Source organism: Mandrillus leucophaeus, unplaced genomic scaffold (assembly GCF_000951045.1).
Source record: "Mandrillus leucophaeus isolate KB7577 unplaced genomic scaffold, Mleu.le_1.0 Scaffold123, whole genome shotgun sequence".
NCBI classification, from domain to species: Eukaryota; Metazoa; Chordata; class Mammalia; order Primates; family Cercopithecidae; genus Mandrillus; species Mandrillus leucophaeus.
The window spans coordinates 3,679,677-3,700,547 of NW_012100654.1; the positions used below are offsets into that span (position 1 = coordinate 3,679,677).

At 49.5% G+C, this 20,871-nt stretch overlaps 1 protein-coding gene across 1 annotated transcript in view; it reads left to right on the forward strand.

Moving 5' to 3' along the window:
- The first annotated feature begins 6 nt into the window (after nucleotides 1–6).
- ADCY5 (adenylate cyclase 5) overlaps nucleotides 7–20,871 on the forward strand; it is a 163,997-nt gene continuing 143,132 nt past the window's right edge. The window contains exon 1 of the mRNA XM_011971554.1: nucleotides 7–545. Within this exon, the coding sequence (XP_011826944.1) occupies nucleotides 141–545 (405 nt within the window). The 5' untranslated portion in view covers nucleotides 7–140. The remainder of the gene's footprint in view (nucleotides 546–20,871) is intronic.

Consider the following 20,871-nt stretch of genomic DNA (forward strand, 5'->3'; position numbering starts at 1 on the left):
CGGGGCCTGGCGCGGTGCTGTCCCTGGGCGCCTGCTGCCTGGCGTTGCTGCAGATATTCCGCTCCAAGAAGTTCCCGTCGGACAAACTGGAGCGGCTGTACCAGCGCTACTTCTTCCGCCTGAACCAGAGCAGCCTCACCATGCTCATGGCCGTGCTGGTGCTCGTGTGCCTGGTCATGTTGGCCTTCCACGCGGCGCGGCCCCCGCTCCAGCTGCCCTACCTGGCCGTGCTGGCGGCCGCCGTGGGCGTCATCCTCATCATGGCTGTGCTCTGCAACCGCGCCGCCTTCCACCAGGACCACATGGGCCTGGCCTGCTATGCGCTCATCGCCGTGGTGCTGGCCGTCCAGGTGGTGGGCCTGCTGTTGCCGCAGCCGCGCAGCGCCTCTGAGGGCATCTGGTGGACCGTGTTCTTCATCTACACCATTTACACGCTGCTGCCCGTGCGCATGCGGGCCGCGGTGCTCAGCGGGGTGCTCCTGTCCGCCCTCCACCTGGTCATCGCCCTGCGCACCAACGCCCAGGACCAGTTCTTGCTCAAGCAGGTAGGGGCCCACCTGGCCACCGGGGCTGGATTGCAGGGCGGGCAAGCCTCAGCTTAACTCCAAAGAAAGGGATCCCACCCTCACCCTTTCGAATGGTGAAAAGAGCCAGAGAGACAGGGCTTGGCCATGTAGGCTGTTTGGGAGCTTCTTACCCCGCTCTGAGCCGCAGCGGCTTCGTTTACAAAAAGACTGCCCTTGTGTCGTTTGCAGTGTTCCTTGCCCCTTAGATAACGTATGCTGAACTGTAGCCATCACTGTGGGAATGCAGTGAGGAAGGAAGGTTGGAGGAGAAAATGATAAGGCGTGTTTCCCATCTCTTCCTGAGCTTCTGTTCTTATATACAAAAGGCCTCTAACAAAACTGGCTGGACCCTCTAGCAACCACCCCCTCCTGAGTGCCACTGCTGCTTTGTTAATCCAGACCTGGATAGAGAGTTGGTGAGGGGACACCCTGCACCGCTTGCTCAGTGGTAAGGAGGAGATAGCATGAGCCTGCCACCTGTCTAAGTCTGGGGATTTGGAAGCTGGAGATATCCCTGAACTTGCAGGAGGACTGACAAGTTTGTTTCAGTTAGCAAAGTGCCCCAAGCCAAAAAGCTGCCCTTAGCTAAAGTGGGAAGGAGCCTCTGAGATGTGTGTGGTGGCAATTCCCCTTCCGGCCTGAGCAGAAAGCTGTTGTTGAACATCATGACCCCTTCAAGTGGGTGCCCCTGGTCATTGCTTGTGGTAGGGACATTTTATCCCTGCTGGGATTTGTTGGCTGAGCCTAGAACTGTAGGTTCAGGAAGAAATACAACTTTTGCCTGGTTAACTGGTGACTCTCTTAAAGGCTTCTGGGAGAGGGGCATGTTGGCCATCCTGACCTCAGGGTGAGAGGAGCCCCCTGACATCCATACCATATCTCCCTTTAGTGTCCTGTGGTCTGGTTTCCTGGTCCTCATCCATGATTGCTTCTGAACCTGCTTGTTTGCATGCTGCTCCAATGTGAGAGTCCACTGGGCCCTTGCTACAGGCAAGTCTCTTCACCTTGGACCCCAGTGCACACATCCCCCCACTGGTGTCTGCCTTCTCGAATAGAACCTCTTAAGGGTTTTCCATTGTCATTGCTTTCCTCCATGTCTCCTCTTCTAGTGCCTTCCCTTAGACTTTTATCCTCTTGAGTACCGCATCTTTCTTGAGTTGCTCTCCTGTGCCCCCTGGCTTCCTGGACACAGTATTCTCCCATAGGGAATAGCACTGTTATGGGTTTCAGGGCTCTGGGCTCTAGCTGAACCTGCAAGGTGCTCTGTGACTGGGAGGGAGGGGACACACAAGCTCTCTGGGCCTTTGCTACCTTTTCTAGAGAATGAGAGGATTGTTTATGTCCCTTCCACTTCTAACATTCTCTGCCCCAAGCCATACCCCTACAAGGAACCTTCTCCTTCCATTCCAACCACACTGGTCTCTTGGTCTTCTACATGATTAACAATAGAGTCAGAGGCACAGAGTGGAGCACTTATTCATTCTCCAGTGTCCACTGGTCTTGCTGTCTGTCCAGTGTAACCTCCATGGATGCACAAATCCCAAGGTATATGTGTTTTTCCTCCTCCATTCTCTCACCCTTACCTAGCACAGTGCAGAGTACTTAGTAGGAATTTAATCACTGCTTGCCAATATAGTTGGGGTCCAGTGAGTGGAGTAGGTGGGGCTGTTGATGCTAAGTTAGAAGTTTTTTTCTGATCTGAGATCAGAAGAAAAAAAAATATTTAGAGACTAGCTTTGAAGAAGCCTTTTGAGAGATGGTGGTTTAAAAGTTACTACCATTGTCAGTGCTTATAAAAGCCCCAACTCTTTTGACCCGAGGACTTGTGCTTTCAGGCGGTTGTTGTATCTTTGGGGACTGCTCCTGACTTGGGTGGATGTAGCTTTTCTGTAGAGGAAGGGGCATGTCATCCATGTGGAGATTTTCAGGATAATTCAGGGTATTTTGTGAACCAAACTTGGGACACAAGGTCTGTTTACAGCTATAGGTATGGTTTCTCCTGAGGGAGGTTGGAGTCAGATCCCAGGAAAGGGGTGCTGAACCTGGGGGACCCCAATTCCACCTTAGCATGAAAATACCATTGCAGCAACAGAGTGTCTGTCTGACTGACTTCCCCTTCTGGTTCCTTAGGCAAATCCCTCTCCCTTCTCTCCCCACCCCCACTGGCTCCTGCCCTGTTCTTCTTTTACCCATTTTGGTCTTTAGACCTTTGCAAGGCTGTAGGATTTTGGGTGGATTTACACTTACTTTATATGATCTGCTCTGAGTGATGCAGAGCTTGTTATGAGTGGTTCAAGACAAGGGAATGCAAACATTTCCTCTATTTGGCTTCAGAGAAAACTGTATCTTTTTTTGTTTGTACTTGATTTACCCTTTTGATTATGCTTCATATAAAATTTGTCTTTCTTGAGCAAACCCTGCTGGCTGGTGGGGGAAGTCCAGCATCAACCTCTGCCTCAGGTTACTCCAGAGCAGCAGGCGTGTGAGAGTGGTTTGGATTAGATGCCTTGTTCTTTTCTTTGATGAGACACATGTCCAGGGAAATGGGTGGCAATGAGCAGTTCCTATGTTGGGGCTTTGGGAATTCTCCATTTGGTGGCTTGGGCACATAGTAGGCCCTCAGTAAACTGGACTGGCATTTCTTCACTGCTCCTCTTGCAAGACTGGACCCCTCCCCGTTTGCTCAGGTCCTCAACATCATTATCTGACCTGTGTATTTTATTCTTCTTCAGCCTCTCTTATGTGTCGGGCTCTGCCCTTGGCTCCAATTAGGAGAAGCGTTTGGTTTCTTAACCAGTGGCTCCTGACGGTTTTGACTCAAGGGAGGAACAGGACACAAGGTGCCACAGTCCCTCTTGGTAGGATGGTGTTTCTTCCCTTCTCTGTCCCTCTGGCTCTGTCCCTAGTGTTTGTCACCCTCCCCCTCGGCTCCTTCTCTCTCTCTGCCTGCTCCTTTCCTCTCTGACTTCCTTTCTCTTCCCTCTCCCTCTGATCCCTGTTACTGTCTGCCCACCTCGCCTCTCTGCTGCCTTCCTGCAGGCTCTGCTTTCCCATCTCTCTCTCCCCATTCGAGGCCTCTCAGCCTCTTCTGTGCTCTTGTCTCACTGTCGTCTCCTGTCTCCTCGCTGGGGTATAGTAGGAGCGTCACGGGGTTGTTTTTTTCCTCCTCCTTTGCCTGTTAGAAGTCCCTCTGCTACACCCATACCATAAATAACACTGGAGCATCTGCCAAACACATTCCTCACTTGTGTTAATAGGCTGCAATGATGCCGGAGCCTGTTGCCATGGCAACCTCATTTTTGTTTGACTGTATCCCACTCTGCTACATAAAGCTTCTGCACGCACTCACACAAAAACAAGCATGCTCACACAACTATTACATATGCTTAGCTATTAACGATTATTTTGGAGAAGGCATCGTTGTGTCCTGTGGGGGCGGGATGGTCATTTGCACTCCAGGAGATGAGCAGCTTTATGGTCTGGCGTGACTCTAGGTGGTAATGGATGGAAGAGCTCTTTGAAAAGTGGAGAGTCCTGTTCAAATATGGGATATTATTATTATGCATCCACATTCAACCTGCCTGATATGGTTTCTGAGGAGAAGATTCTGACCCCATGTGGATCCCCATGAGCTTGGGGGAGCCGCTAGGGGTTTTCCCTGCAGTGTGGGACAGCCCATCTCCCACCCCACCCTGTCTTTCCTCAGTTTCTTAGGCGCTTCCCCCTCCCCCTTGCAGAGGCACTCAGTGATTTCCTGCATTTCTTCTTTTGTGCTTGTTTGAACCTACAACTGTCGCCAGTTGTTCCAGTGATCAGAAAGACACAGGCGCTGTGTGGGTGAAATTCTATGACTGTGAGCACGTGTGTCTGTATCGAGGAGGCAAGTGAGGGGTGGGGGTAGGGATATGGACCAAGATTCGAGGCTGTGGCTGTTCAGGGGTGCATGTGTGTATGTGAGCATGTGCACATCTGTCTATCTGGTATGAGGCTGACCCAGGTGGTGGACGTGGGCCTGGGAAGTCTTTGTGTTAACTTTGAAAGATCATGGCAGCCTGTCCTATTTATTCTTGGCTGGTACTTGGCTTCCCCTGGCCATTTGCTTTTCTGGTCCTGGGTCTTGATGGTTCTTCAGACCTTGACCTCTGGCTCCCCAGGGAAGTACCTGGGGCTCTTCTGACTCCATGGAGTCCCTCTCTTCTCTTTCAAGAACCTTTCCTGCTACCCACCTGCTTAGCAGCCTAGCCCAGTAAGCCCTGCTGAAGAGCTGCCACCTTGCTCTGGAACTTGGCCCAGAGGCCTGTCTGGTGGATCACTCTGACTGCCCAATGTGAGACGCTGGGTAGACTGGAGAAAGACACTTTCACCCACAGGCCTGGGTATCGTCTGCCACCAATTACTTCCCCTATCATCTGCATTTCTGGATAGGAGAAATTTGGTGGCAGTGAACTTCAGCAGCAGGCTTAACTCCAGCACAGCAGCAAGCTGGGTTTGGGAGTTGGCTTTGGGTTTGGAGTGGAGGAGGGTCTGCTTCTCTTACCTCAAGGCTGACTGTATTTGCCGATTATATTTATTGATTGTTTATTAGATCAGTTCTTTCTCCCAGAAGCTAGGAGGGGATATTTGCGGGGAGCAGAAGTGGCTGGGGTGGGGGTCATCTTCTAGATCCCTAGAGTGCCTTCATCCCTGAGGGAAGACTTCAGGAATGGCGGAGACTCAGCGGAGGAGCACAGTGCCCAGCTGCTGTATTTGTGGGAATGTACACTGCTAATAATTCAATCTCAGTGTTCATCTGCAACAGGAGTGTGAGGTCTGTGTGCTGTGGGAGCACAGAACAGTGTGTTCGTGTTTGTCTTTAATGAGGACGTGGATGATGCGTTAAACCCCATCAACCTCACAGAGAGTTTCAAAATCAGTGTACAAGGCTTGGACAGGAACTCTCCTGTGCATTCAAGCTCTGGCCATGAGTCCCTCTGTCCGAGGGTGTGGCTGGAGCACACAAAGGATGGTGGCCCATGCTCGGGCCAGGCCTCCTCTCCCACAAGAGGTGTGAATGGAACTGCCACCTTGGTCCTCACCAAACAGGGACCTGAGGAGGGAGCCTCCGGTGATGGCACAACCTCTTGCTGAGTGCCTCCTGTCCATGGCTGCCTGCCTGCTACTTCAGTTCACTTTATCTTGGTGGTGGGTGCAACCTGCTGTCATGTGTTTCCCAGGAGTGTAGCCTGCGTTGAGAATGAAAAGTTTGCTCTGTGGGCTTCAACATGATGGTGCCCATAAGTCCCTTGGGTATAGTTACATAAGTGAGGCCCTAGCATCCTTCTCTCATCCATGCTTATCGGATGAGGGTAGCTGGCTCATGGAAGGCAGGATCAGCATTCATTCTTCTCCCAAACACAAAATTGCAAAATTGGAAAGCCCTGCTTTTTTTTTTTTTCCCCTTCTTAAGGCAATATCCAAATGTAGGACAGGGAAGATCTCCTTTTACAGCATTGTGAAGAAAGTCTGGGGGTTTCTGGTTAGCGGACAGTGAGCCTAATGTGAGCCCGCATTTTGGAATGGCTGTTAGAAAAGACCCACAGGATCTTGGTTAGGTTTATAGCCTTATCCAGTTCATCAGAGGATTGAGGCCTGGTCTGAAATACAATGGCCTCCGATTCTAGACTTCAAAGGAGAGTGACCAGTTTTGTAAGGGGAGGGGAAACTTCTGAGAGAGCATTTGAGAGAATGGAGGATATTTAGCTGGGGGAAAAGCAGACCGTATCAGGTAAGAAAACCTAATGCGAAGGGCAAGGTGTTATTGCTGGGATCCCTGTTTTCAGATATTAGAAGAGGGGCTACATTATTTTCTGTTGCTCCCAAGGGTAGGCTTGTGGCAGATGGGCAGAAGTAGTAGACAGGTCTCAGCTCGAGGTAGATGACACCTTTCTAGCCATTGGGGTTGTGGCAGCCAAATCTGGTGCCTCCTGGGTAGCCAGCTCTCCGTCAGTGGAGGTGTTCAAGTGGAGGCTAGATGGCCACCTCCTTGGCTTGTTACTGAGGAAATTGACTGCTTGGTGAAAGTTTGGATGGGTCACTGACTGCATCATTGATTCTTAACCTTGGCTTCTAATAATCACCTGGGAAGTTTTTGAAGAATGCAGACACAGGCCCCACTGGGAAGGTACAACTTCCGAAGGTCTAGGGTGGGGCCCAGGAATGGATCTCTATTTAAAACAACTTGGAGCTGGTTTTCAAAGCTCCCCGGGTGATTTTGGTGACCAGCTCTTAGGTTTGGGATCATTGGCCAAGAAGACTGCTCAGGTTACACCTAAGCCCGGAATTCTGTGGGTCAGTGTCTTGCAATAGAGTGTCAAGACCTCCTAAAGTCCTCCAGGGTGTCCTCTTATCATGCCCATCTCAGCCCCTGTTTAAAAGAAGCACAATGAGTGCATACATGCAGACTTGTTGGGAGGCATCCAGGTGGGGCTGGTGAGTGTGCACTGATGCACAGATGCAGATCTGGAAGGCGATTGGGTCATAGTGGTGGTGGTAAAACAGGATGAGAGGGGTGCTCAGCCCTGGACTCTCTCTTGCCCCCTCGCCCCAGTCCTCCCTTCCTTTTTGAGGCAAAACAATCTGTGGCTCACCTTTTGAGGGGGAGGTTAGTAGAAAGATGGGCCTAGGTTTGACTTCTGGTTTATTCATTCATTTGTCTGGTGAGTGGATATGAAAACCACTGAAGACATCCCAGATCTAGAAGGGATGGTATAGAGTGTGGAGAATGAGGAAGTCAGGGAGTGGAGGAACAAGACAGGAGATAGGGAAGAATTCCTATCTTCTTCTAAGGGGAGTGTGCCTTAAAGAAAGGAAGAGAAGATTGGAACTGTGAGTATGAAGAGGGGAGGGACTTGGAAGTGGGGGCAGGGCTGTTCTCTGGGAACAATGAGATATGGTCACAAGAGAAAGGGCGGGGTAGGTTAGACAAACAAGCACAAGGAGACAGTAGAGGCTTTATTCTTTAGGCCAGCCTCATGTGTCAGTGTGAAACTGTAATAGGCCCCCTCTCCCTGCCCACTGCCTCTTGCTCTGGTCGGGTTATGAGCTGCTGCATCTGGGCTTGTGGCCTCCTGACCTCACACTTTCATGGTCCCCTCTCCCTTCCCCTTCAGGGCTCCCTGGGCTTTATCACAGAACTCACTGTGGTCCCACTTGGGTTTTGGAGGAAATCCTGAGGGACCCAGTGCCTCACCTCCATCAGTGCTCAGCACACAGTAGGTGCTCAGTGAGGGTTTGAATGAACAAGCTAATGAATGAATGGGTGGTGGGGTGGGTGGACGTCTGCACGCAGACTCTAAGCTCTGCCGAAGTGCTAGACCAACACCTCCACAGAAGGAAGCGACGCAGCTCGGCTTGGAAGCCTATTTTGGTGGGTTGTAATCCTAAACTCTGAGCAGGGCTTCCAAAATCCCTCCTGCTGCAATTTAAAATGTGTGCCTTCTTAGAAACAGAGAGCTGTTGCCTGGCACTGCTGATACTATATCACTTCACAGATTTGAAAACCATCATTAAGTCGTTCTTTCAGCCTTCTCCCTATTTGTTCAGATAATAATCATTTATTAGGTACCTACCTTACACTAGGCACTGTGCTAGGCCATGGGGTTGCAAAGATGATGGGTTGTGGCTCTGAGGACCGCCTTCAGCCCAGGCTCTCCCACTAAATGTGCCCGTTGGAGGGCTGTTCGTAGATGTCTCACATATAGTAGTCCCTCCTTATCCGAGGGGGGTACAACCCAAGACCCCCAGTGGATGCCTAAAATCACGGATGGTACCAAACCCTACATAACACTATGTTCTTCTCCTGTATATCTATACTTGTGATAAAGTTTGTAAGTTAGTCATAGTAAGAGATTAACAATAATTAATAATAAAATAGAACAGTTTTGACGATATACTGTTCACAGTTTCCGATGGAAGATTCGTTCTTACCGTAGATCTTAACAATCTCAGCATATGATTTTTTTCTTTCCTTATTGATAACTTTTACATTTTCCCTTAAAGAAAGCACTTTAGGGTCTGGGCATAGTGGGACCAGGCAAAGTGGCTCATGCCTGTAATCCCAGCACTTTGGGGGACTGAGGTGGGAGGATTGCTTAAGTCCAGGAGTTTGAGACCAGCTTGGGCAACACAGTGAGACTCCGTCTCTACAAAAATTTTTTTAAAAAGGTTAGTCAGGTGTGGTGGAACGCATCTATAGTCCTAGCTATCTGGAAGGCTGAGTTGGAAGGATCTCTTGAGCCTGGGAGGTCAAGGCTGCAGAGAACTGTGGTCATGCCACTGTACTCCAGTATGGGTGGCAAAGTGAGAGATCCTGTCTCAAAAAAATAAAGAAGAAAGGAAGAAAGTGCTTTAGAGCGTCTCTTTGACATATTCAAACTGCCAGCATCACTACGCTTGCACTTTGAGGACATTATTAAGTAAAACAAGGGTTCCTTAAGCACTGCAGTACTGTGACAGTTGATCTGATAACTGAGCCGGCTATGGGGTGGGGGTAGGTAACACGCACAGCGTGGATCTGCTGGACAAAGGGATATTCATGTCCTGGGCAGGATGAAGCAGGACAGGGAGGTTTCATCACACTACTCAGAATGGTGCACAGTTTAAAAGTTAGAAATTACTTATGTTTGGAATTTTCCAGTGAATATTTTCAGACCATGGTTGACCATGGGTAACTGAAACCGCGGAAAGCAAAACTGAGGTTAGAGGGGGACTGTTTTGCACATATACGGTCTGTGTCAAATAAATTTAGGAAATACTGGGTTAAACAGAATTCTTGGACATTAAAGCTTTTAATATGTAATGGGTATAAGAATTTGCCAAGAGGGGGATATGGCATGAAGCCTTTTTCAAACACATTTGACTCCAGCACCATTTTCCAAAGGAACCTATTGTGGGGAGGGCATTAGTGTTTGTTGGGACAAACTTTAGGACGCACTTCTTCAAGGGCTGGGAGGAGCCTTGAAGTTTCTCAAAATCTAGCCCCTTGCCTCTGGGCCAGGCCTACCCGAAGGCATCTAGATGGGGTTTTTTTTTTTTTTTTTTGGTGGCTTTCCTCCCTCAGGAAGGAGATTGCTTAGACTGCATTGGCCTGCTGCCTGCTTTCAAGTCTCATTCTCCATCTGGGTCAGAAATCCTTTATAAAATAAACTGAGGGGGCTGGCAGGGACCAGGGGAATGCCTCCTTTATTTTGCATCAGTTTCTTTTAGGAGTTTTCTGCTGTTGTTATACATCAGAACAGGTTGGGTCTGCACAATGACCCTTGGTGGGCTTGGGGTCCCTTGAATGTCTTTCTGGAACTTTTTCTTAGCAAGGCACTGAATGTGTGGCTGCCCATGGGGAAGTAGTGTTAGACCATTCCAGATCAGCCTTCCCCAAATGTTTCTTTCCCATCCCCACTCTCCAAAAGGAGGAAGCTCATAAAGCATATTGATGATAACCTATAGCCTATATTAAGTCTTTACTGCAAACCTGGCACTGGGCTAATCCCTTCCATGCATGACCTCATCTAATCTTCATGTCATCCTTATGAGGAAGACATTTTGTATCCCCATTTTTTAAATTCTACACCACTGCAGAAACTGGGATAAGAGAAGGTAAGTAACTTCCCCAGGGTCACACAGCAAACTTGTAACAGATGGTTCAGCACCCTGCCCATATCCCCTGGGCATGTACCTTTCACTCATACCAGCCAGACTTCCAGCTCCTAGCACCTGAGCGCTTTCGCTGGCCTTAAACCTTGGGGCCTGCGGATAGGGTAGTTCAGAAGTGCCAGGGAGTTACCCCGAGAGCAGCCTTCAACCAATGGCTGTTTGGCACTGGCAGACAAACGCCCCAGCTCGTTTGACCTCGGGGTTGGGGGAATCCTATTCTGAGGCTGGTGTTCTGCATCGTCTTCTAGAACTGTCTGGAAGGATTAATCTCTAATGGCTCACAGTGGTTACAGGCTTTTGATAACACTCTTCTTTTTGGGGGCTTTCTTTCCTTCCTTTCTCATTTCTCCACTCCCCTCCTCCCCTCCTAATGTTTCCCGGGCTCACCTCCCAGAAAAGTCTCTTGTACTCAAATCCTTGTCTCAGGGGCTTTTTTCTAGGGGAATCCAAACAGAAAGTGGAGAAGCCTGCATCCTAACCCGGGTCTGACTTGAACACCAGCGGGGTGGGGAGGCTGCTTACTAAGAACGAAAATGCATGAAGTGCAGACCTCCATGGCAGAGTTGGATCCCTGGCCCTGTCTTGGGCCTCTCTCTTCCATTTGATAGCATGTGCTTATCAACAGCTGATTGATTGCTGGACTTGAGGAATGATATGAAATTTAAAAGACAGTTTTTACTTTATTTTTGAATTTATTATTATTATTATTATTATTATTATTATTATTGAGATGGAGTCTCGCTCTGTCACCCAGGCTGGAGTGCAGTGGCATGATCTTGGCTCACTGCAACCTCTGCCTCCTGAGTTCAAGCAATTCTCCTGCTTCAACCTCCCAAGTAGCTGGGACTACAGGCATGCCCCACCATGGCTGGCTAATTTTTGTATTTTTAGTAGAGAAGGGGTTTTGCCATGTTGGCCAGGCTGGTCTTGAACTCCTGACCTCAGGTCATCTGCCCGCCTTGGCTTCCCAAAGTGTTGGGATTACAGGCATGAGCCACCATGCCCAGCCAAAAGACAGTTTTTGTAAAAGATAAATTACTTTTTTTTAATTTTTGCTTTGAGACAAGGTCTTACTCTGTTGCGCAGGCTAGAGTATAGTGGTGTGATCTTGGCTTATTGCAACCTCTGCTTCTGGGGCTCAAGCAATCCTCCCACCTCAGCCTCCCAAGTAGCTGGGACTACAAGTGCACAACACTATGCCCAGCCATTTTTGGCAATTTTTAAAATAAAAATGGGGTCTTGGCCAGGTATGGTGGCTCATGCCTGAAATGCCAACACTTTGGGAGGCTGAGGCGGGCATATCACAAGGTCAGGAGATGGAGACCATCCTGGCTAACACAATGAAACCCCGTCTCTACTAAAAATACAAAAAATTAGCCGGATGTGGTGGCACGTACCTGTAGTCCCAGCTACTCGGGAGGCTGAGGCAGGAGAATCGCTTGAACCCAGGAAGTGGAGGTTGTAGTGAGCTGAGATTGTACCACTGCACTCCAGCCCGGGCAACAGAGCAAGACTCCATCTCAGGAAAATATATATAAAAAAAAATAAAATAAAAGGGGATCTTGCCACGTTGCCCAGGCTGGTCTTGAACTCCTGAATTCAATCTATCCACCTGCATTGGCCTCCCAAAGTGCTCAGATTATAGATGTCAGCCACCACGCCCAGCTGAATTTTTACTTCTTAAAAATGTGTGGCTTTCTGGGCCCTTCTTCATTTATACTCTGACCTGTCTTCAGGTTCCTAAGCTGCTGTTGTAAGGTGGCAGCAGAACTTGTGGTCTTAAAAAAAAGGTTTTCTGAGTATGAGAAACAAGGACCCTTGATTTGGGGCATTTCATGCAGGTTCTGAAAGAAGTTATGTGCTGACTAAAGGGTCTGCCAGCTTCCTGGAGAGGCTGTGACATCTCTTGGGAGGACTGAGTCAGTGGAGGACTCAGTCATTGGTTAAATCTTCTTCTACTGAAGTCTGCAGGGACCTCGTCTGTGGAGGCAGTCTCTCTTCAGCATTTCTCTAGTTTTGGCACTACTACAATGAAACCAGCCCAGACCACCGTGCTCAAGCATCTAAAGCTCAGCTGAGTTCAATTCAGTGCTCCCTTACATATTTATTTATTTTTTTGGGACAGGGTCTTGCCCTGTTGCCCAGGCTGGAGTGCAGTGGTGCAATCACGGCTCTTTGCAGCCTTGACCTCTTCAGGTGATTCTTCCATCTCAGCCTCCCAAGTAGCTGGGACTACAGGCATGTGCCACCAGGCCCAGCTAAGTTTTGTATTTTTTGTAGAGATGGAGTCTTACTATGTTGCCCAGGCTGGTCTTAAACTCCTAGCCTCAATCAGTCTGCCTACCCTGGACTCCCAAAGTCCTGGGATTACAGGTGTGAACCACTGCGCCCAGCCTCAGTACTCACTTATTAAGCTCTTACTGTGCGTGGCATATACCCAAAGGAGTGAAACATGGCCCTTGCCAGAGAGGGGATTGTCACATATTAGCGGGAGTCCTAGGCCCAGGTCCTCTTGAGGGTCCCTGTGTCATCCTGCATGGTCTGTTAGGGTTAGGGTTAGGGTGGGTGTATGAGTGATGGATCGAGGAAGGGGAAAGTAGGGCTATAGACCAGAGATTTCTTATCCTGGGTGCACCTTTGAATCCCCTGGGGAGTTTTAAAACTATACCTTAACAAGGCCCACCCCAGATTATTTATATTTAACTCTTGGGATGAGGCTTGGGCATTCCTAGGGTTGAGACCTGGACTAGACAGTGGTTCAAATACCAGCCAAAAGGCTCAAATACCTTTATATTTAATTAGCATTTTTTAGGTGACAAAGGACTTGTTTATGTGTGATCTCGTTTGCTTCTCATGGCAGCTCTGACGAGGTGACGTGTTAAAACGAGATAACCATTGGCTTTGGGGCCTGGAGGCCCAGAAGACAGCAGCCCTGACTGTGTAATCCTGGCGGAGTGGCCCTAACCTCTTTTTTTTTTTTTTGAGACAGAGTTTATCTCCCAGGCTGGAGTGCATGGAGCTATTTAGGCTCACTGCAAGCTCCGCCTCCCAGGTTCACGCCATTCTCCTGCCTCAGCCTCCCAAGTAGCTGGGACTACAGGCGCCCACCACCACACCCAGCTAATTTTTTGTGTTTTTGGTAAAGACAGGGTTTCACCGTGTTAGCCAGGATAGTCTCAATCTCCTGACCTCGTGATCTGCCCACCTCGGCCTCCCAAAGTGCTGGGATTACAGGCGTGAGCCGCTGCACCTGGCCCTGCCCTGACCTCTTTTCAGTCCTTTTTCTCTCCTGTATACACTGGGGGTGATAGATTCCTGATTGACTGGATCTGTTCCTGGGTGCCCCAACTTAATGCAGGTGAGGGCACTCTGTAAGCTGTGAGGCGGGTTATAGACGTATGATGCCGACGTGGTTTTGGAGAGGAGTAAATAAGAGGCTCAAAGAGGTGAACTGACCCCATTCAGGTTACATTGCTAGTTAGTTAACTTTGGAGCTGCTGTGCAAATTCAGATCTCTGACTCCAAACCCAGTGCTCTTTTCAGAGGTAGGGCAGTGCTAGGTCCTCCCTGTGGTGCTTTCAGAAGCTGTGTGGAGGGCCCAGCTGCTCTCAGGCAGTTGTCTCCGTTTGGTTTTGGAATGCGTGGCTTTTTATTTGTGACGGCCTTCCTTTCCCCATGGTGTCTGGTTCAGATGGGCATTAAATGGATTGTCATTTCCTGAGCTGTCATTGGTGCTGTGCTGAAGTGTTTGTTCAGGGGGCAGCTGGGATCAACTGTTTACCTATGAAGAGCTCCTGAGTGGTTTTATGGATGACTGAGTAGGGACTGAGACCCAGAAGACGTATCAGAAGTGATGTTATGACTGCTCACCTCTGGGGTGAGGCTGCCGCACAGCCTGTCTTCTGGTGGCATAAGTGAGACGGGGAGGGAAGGGAGGAGCCTGCTGGGGACCCATCAGGATCACCTCTTGGTACAGCCCTGGAAGTCAGACCCAGGGTCTCTCTGTTGAGTAGCATTCAGTAGATAGAGCTTAGTGCTTACTAGAGCGTTTCTAGGGTGTCTCTAAAGCCCAGTTCCCCGGCACCATCAACACCCTAAGAGATACCCCAGTATCCTTGAGCTGTGCTTCAGATTCACTTCTGTTCCTGTCACTCTTCTTAAGAAAACTAAAGGAAAATGAAACTCATTTGCTAAGTAGATCTTTGAGATTATATTTTCACATTTTCTTTTGGGGGTGGGAAGGCTGTTTGTTTGTTCATTTAATGTGCCCTAGTCCCCAGTCTTCCTCTGGCCAAATCCCTTTCCTGTAAGCATTTCACCACGCTGAGTGGAAGGAATCCATCTGCCCCCTTGACTGGCTCCCTGTAGGTGATGCCAGCTTGGAAGTGTCTTGGCTCTGGCACCTCAGCTGAGCAGGCTGCAGAGGGACAGGGGCCTGAGCTGAACCCTGGGTGAGCAGTGTGGGCTTGCACTCCTCTGGGGCCCTGCCTGCCTTTGTGGCATCTGACACCATGAATCTAAATTAGAAACATCCCCTTCTTTTTCTCTGTAGCACTTTGCTGGTTTGTAATTTTTCTCAGTAGCTTTGTTTATGTGTCTTTCCACTGGACTGTTGGCTGTCTGAGGGCAGGGATCTTTTCTGTTTCAATCCCCAAATATTTGCTGAATGTTATTGACTTTTAGATCCCTACTTGCCCAGCACTGTGGGAAGAAGGCAGGTAGTGCCCATTCTCAGGTTCCACAGGAGTTCTGACGTTGGCAGGAAGGGGTCCCTCTGGGTGCTTCTTCCTTGGGCTGGCATCTCCTCTACCAGAGCTCTGCTTCTCTTCCTTGTGCCTGAGCTCTGCCTTAGAAAACACTGGTTTTCAACTGGGTACAGTGGCTCACACCTATAATCCCAGCACTTTGGGAGGCAGAGGTAGGAAGATTACTTGAGGCCAGGAGTTAGAGACCAGCCTGGGCTACATAGCAAGTCCCTGTTTCCACACAAAATGAAAAAATTAGCCAGGCATGGTGGCATGTACCCGTGGTCCAGTTAGGAGGCTGAGGCAAGGGGATCACTGGAGCCCAGGAGGTCGAGGCTGTAGTGAGCTGTGATCGTGCCACTGCACTCCAGCCTGGGCACAGAGCAAGACTTTGCCTAATTAAAAACTAAATAAAAATAATAAAAATAAGTAAAACAAAAAATAGAAAACACTGGTTTTCATCTCCTCTCCCTTTCTGGGATCCCCCACTGTGCTGTCAGGCCATGTCGGGAGGGGCTGTGTTGCCCCATTTGTCTCTCCCTCCACCCAGTTCCTTCTCGAATCTTTCTTCTGGTGTCTTTTCCTGCCTGCTGCCTCCTCCCCACTTCTCTCTTTGCAGCTGTTAAGATGCGGGAGGACCTCAAAGACTTGACAAGAGGCAAGTTCCTGGGCATATTGAAGGACAATAAATATGAGTGTGGATCAGTACACAAATTCCAAAGAGGATTGTTCATTCTTTTCAAAGCAGTCCCAGGAAATAGCAGTTCCTGCAGTGCCTTTTCAACTTCCTTGTAGTTTATTGCCATGTATTACAGTGCATGTGTCAGCCTCAATTTTTCACCTTGAATGCCCGGGGCTGAGACTTAGGCTTTCTGGGTGGGTTAACCCCAAGGAGTCCATCAGAGCTTAAGGTGTGGGAAGTAAAGGCATGTCAAGGAGCTTTCACCTAATCCCAGTGCCCAGGCACATTGACAGTGGCTGGGCATCAGCCTTTTGTAACGCTCTGGGTAATTCTGATGTGCACCAGGATTGAGAACTACTGCCCTCAGCCTCCCTCATCAGTGGAGGGGTCATGTGATGACACCAAGTCTGATTTATGGCTGTATTGAAAGGCAAGTTGTTTATATCTAAAGGGTTTATTGTGGTGATTCAGTAGGAGTGATGGCCACTAAAAATGATTGCAGGCGTGTAAGAGGGGAAGAAAACTTGGTTGGTGGTTGGTATAAAAACCTTGTCAGGCAAGGCTGTGGCTTAGTATATTTATGTTGCTCTTATCACCAGCAATTAACCCCAAATGTGGCTGGATAAATGGCTTAGTGCAGTGCTGTAATAACTGCAAGAATATTTTGGGAAATGACTGTTACACATGGCTGATAAACTGACCATCTTAGCAGAGCAGCAAACCTCACTGAACATTCCTGAAGGCTTGTTAGCTACAAACAAATGCCTATTGATCCATCAAATATTAACTCTATTAGCTCTTTCCTCCTCTTTTTTTTTTTTTTTTCTTTTGAGAGTGCCTTGCTCTGTTGTTCAGGCTGGAGTACAGGGCTATTCACAGGCATGATCATGGTGCACTACAGTGTTGAGCTTCTGGGCTCAAGTGATCCTCCTGCCCCAACCTCCTGAGTAGGGAGGATACGATATTTCACTTTTGATTAGGGAGAAATTGTATAAACACCTGTGGCCTTAAAACCCTCAGCAGTGTTTTCAGTCTTCGTGAGTCTCTCTTTGACTCCACTGTAAACTAGAAGTGTCTGTAGTAGATGCTCAATAAATAGCTGCTGGCTGGATGAATGAATTTGTTCCAGGTTACTCAACAGGTAGATAGCAGTGTTTGTCCAGCACTAGTACTTTTTCTTCACCTCTGTAGCTCATGAGAAGCACGGAATTATATAGCTGGCAACTCCCCATATGCGTTTGTTATTAGCATATGTGGCCAAGACTAGGAAAGTAAAGAAGGGTGATGTGCAGGGTGAGGAAAGGATGGGGCTTGTACCCTCAGAGGATTTCTTTCCTGTCCACTGTGTGGTCAGTTAATTTCTAGCACCTTTAGATCACGGCAAGAAGGGCAAGGACCCTTCTGCTGCAGGTCCGGGCTCTGGGAGAACAGAGAAGCATATGAAGCTGGGGTCTGTCTGAGGACTGAAAAGGTTGGCAGGCACCAGCTGTGGGACTGGGACCTGGGGCCTGGGAAGCATCCCTAGCCAGGACAGGGAGATGTCCTCAGGTTAAATCCTCCACGAATGACCACATGTGGATTGTGATGTGGTCTTTCTTTGGAAAGGGGTTATCTGGGGAGAGTTAATTTTGGATTTTGCTTTACACTTATTTTTAAAGTGGAATATTTCTCCAGCATTGGTGACAATGGCCTAGAAAAGCCCGTTAGTCACCATCTGACATCTTCCCTGTGCGGGGTGTTGCTGCCTTTGCTTCTTTCCCACCTGACGCCTGTGGGGCTGATTTCGGTCCTCCTCCGAGGCCTCAGGGTGATTTCACTGGCAGACAGTGCTGTGAGGAACTCCTGCTGGGCCTGAAGTGGTGTCAGCCTCTGCTTCCATCCTGGGGTGTCCGGGAGCCAGGCGAGCTTGTGGGGTGGTGGGGAGCCACACTGGAGGATGCGATGGTGTCTAGGTGAGGCCTGTCCCTGTGAGTCCAGATCTGTAAGGCTGAGTCCGGCCTGTATTCCCCACAGTCTTTTTGCTGTTTGCTTTCCCTCTGTGTCTTCTGGAAGTCACCCTCAGTCTGGGACTTAAGGAACAGGTCTAATTTCTCTTAAGGGAACTGAAAGATATGGAATGCTCATCCTGTGTTCCCTGGGTCTCCTCTAGGTTCCTTTGTGGAGCAGGAAGAGGGTCTCTCTGTGTTTGCCATGGGCAGATGTGGGAGGCTGTGCTGAGGGCGTGGGGGAATGGAGGAGATGCTGACCTGCATGCTTTGTTGAGAGGTGGGAGAAGGGCTGAGGCCGGTATTCACTCCCTACCCAGGCCGAGCTGCCCCCAGGCCGAGCTGCCCCCGCTGACTTTCCTGCTGGGTCTCCACACCCCACCCCCAGGGCAGCCGTTGGGGCGGGTGAGCTGGGGAGGAGCAGTTGGGGTTGAACGTGGGTATGGGGTGGGGCAGCCTCTTCCCCAGCAGAGTGCGGTTGCTCAGAGTCTTGGGTTTTTCAGAAGCTGAGAAGTCTGGGCCGGCCACACAGGTGGGATATGCCACTCTGATGGTGCATGTGCAGCCCATACTCTTCCACCTGCTGTTCCCTGACCACGCCTGTCCCCTGCCCTCTTGAGGATGGGCCATCAGGTGGTTTTAGAGGAAGGTGCCTCGCTCTGTTGCTATCATTCTGTTGCTCTGTCACTTGTGAATGTGGCAGCCTCTGTGTTTCTGTGAACTCCAGAGCCCCCTCAGTGAAGAAGGCTTCAGGATGCTGCGTGATTGGCAGGTGGGGGTGGGTGGGCCGTGCTCCTGAGATGAGGGAACTTACTTTGCCTTCTGCTCTGAGGAGAGGCAGGCTTTGTGGTCTCAGATGAGGGGGCTGAGCACAGATACTCACTGGGGCAGGGTTGGGGGGATCCTCCTTTTCTCTGGGGTCCCCTCTAGATTTGGAAGTATCCTAACAGCCAGCCAGGTGTGGGGACCATGGCATCTAGCGGTCTTTGGGAACAGCAGCTCTTTCTTTTCCATGCAGCAGCTTGTGCACTTTCCTAATGAGCCCCTGGGGCTCTGGGCATGGAGAGGAAACGGGAGGCTTTGTCCCTGCCTTTGCAGAATGTTCAGTCTGATGGAAATCTACTTTTAGGAGATGCCCAGCCTAAAAATAATAGGCAATACAAATATTGCCAGTCCCTACCATTTATGACGCGCAGAGTGTCAGTCACGGTGCTGAACACTTAGTAGCTCATTTGATCCTCATAATCTCCCATTAGGTTGGTATTGTCTTTTTATTTTTCTTCAGATGAGAACCTTTTATGGATAAGGAAATTGAGGTTCAGAGAAGCTAAGTGACTTGCTTAAGGTTGCACAGTTAAAAAGTGATATGATGGGGCTCCAATGCTCGCACTCTGAACCACTACTCCAGTAGCTCACAAACGTGGGTGTGCAAGAATTCCCCAGGAACCCTGTTTAAAAATTTGATTCCTGGGCCCCTTGTCAAGAGAGTCTGATCCAGTGAGTCTGGAGTAGAGCCCAGGAATCTGTATCCCAAATAGGCACCCCCCTCCAAATTAGAGGCATGTGCCCTGGGGATGCAGTTCTACCATCCAGTGCTCTTCCCAGGGGGAGAACAGATTGAAGCTATCAGGTTCTCCTTTCCCTGAAGTGATGGGGAGTGGCAGGCTCCTCTGAGAGACAGAAGTTTCTATGTTCACTGCACCAGGAGGTGGGCTCAGGAAGGGCACAGTATGATGGTTCCATTGAGAGTGGAGGGGAACTTCCTGCTGAGCCTATGCCTGGTGATTCTCAGAAGACAGAGCTAGAGGAGGCTTTGGAGGAAGCAAGGGAGCCAGGAGATGGAGACACTCTAATCCAGAGAGCAGGAGCTAGGAAGTAGCCTGGTTGCAGAACATATGTCAACAGCCAGAGAGAGGAGGCAGACAAAGGGATTTTCAGGTGACTGCAGGGACACCGATTGTTACACTACAGTGCATGACTGCAGGCACAAAAATCCTGGCAAGAAGACATCCACCGCTGCCTCAGTTTCCTTGTCTGTACAGCAAGATCAGACGGTTCCTGAAGGTCCTGCCTGTGTGTGCCATAAAGGGTGCCCTTGTTCAAATAAGAAGGGACTGTACTCCAGGGACAGGGAGTGCTGTGGGGACGAATGTACTACAAACCTGGAGAAGCAGATAGTCAACAAGGCCGGGTGGTGCATGGTTCTCAAATATTTCTTTCTAGACTCGACCTCAGACGTGGGTCCCTGTCCATTGATCCTCCTAGTCACTGTCCCTCCATCTGCTTGAACTGAGCATGCCTCTAAACAAAATTCCTCATCATCCCTAACTTGACTTTATTTTTGTTATTATCAATTCTCTCTTTGCCTAGGTGCCGGTGTTAAATGATTGTTGAACTGAATTATTTAAAAAATATCTACCATGTGTTAGGCACCGAGAAACCAAGACGAACAAGTCACAGACCCTGTCCTCAACAGCAAACCTGTAAATATTGTCACCTGTGTCAAGCTGCGTTCTAAGTACTTCTATTAACTCCGTTAATCTCCACAGTAGTCCTATGAAGTAAGCACTGATATTGTCACCCACATCTAGTAGATGAGGACATTGAGTATGGCAGGTTAAGTAACTTGTCCAAGCTCACACAAGGAACTGGGCAGCCTGGCTCTGGGGTCTGGTCTCTTATACATCACCACCTCCCAAGTCCAGTGGAGGGTCCTAGGAGACTTCCCAAAAAGAGATGTTCTCTGACCTAGCTTAGAGAATGAATAGGGGTTTCCATGTGCAGAGACATGGGAAAGGGCAGCCCTCACACGGGGAACAGCAGGAGTGAAGGCATGGAGGCAAGAAACTAAACCAGGGGCCAGGGAGAGTGGCCAAGGAATATGGTGGTAAAGGCGAGGCTGGCTGGGAAGTGGGACTGGGTTGGGAAGTGTATAGACGTCCGCACCAATACATTTGGGTTTCTTGGAGGGAAAGGAGATTTCTAGAAAGCTGTGTGCAGAAAAGTAAGTAGATATGGTCCCACCTGTGATTAGAAAGGTGACGCTAGCGTTAGGGCATGGAGGTGGTCTACAGAGGGAGAGCCTGGAGGCCAGTGATGGGTGTGGTGGCTGCTGCCTTTGTCCAGGGAGGCTGGAAGAGGCCCACTGAGGGAGCTGGAGGGCTAGGGCCACAGGGAGCCCGTGGGCATCTGACTGTTAGTGTCTT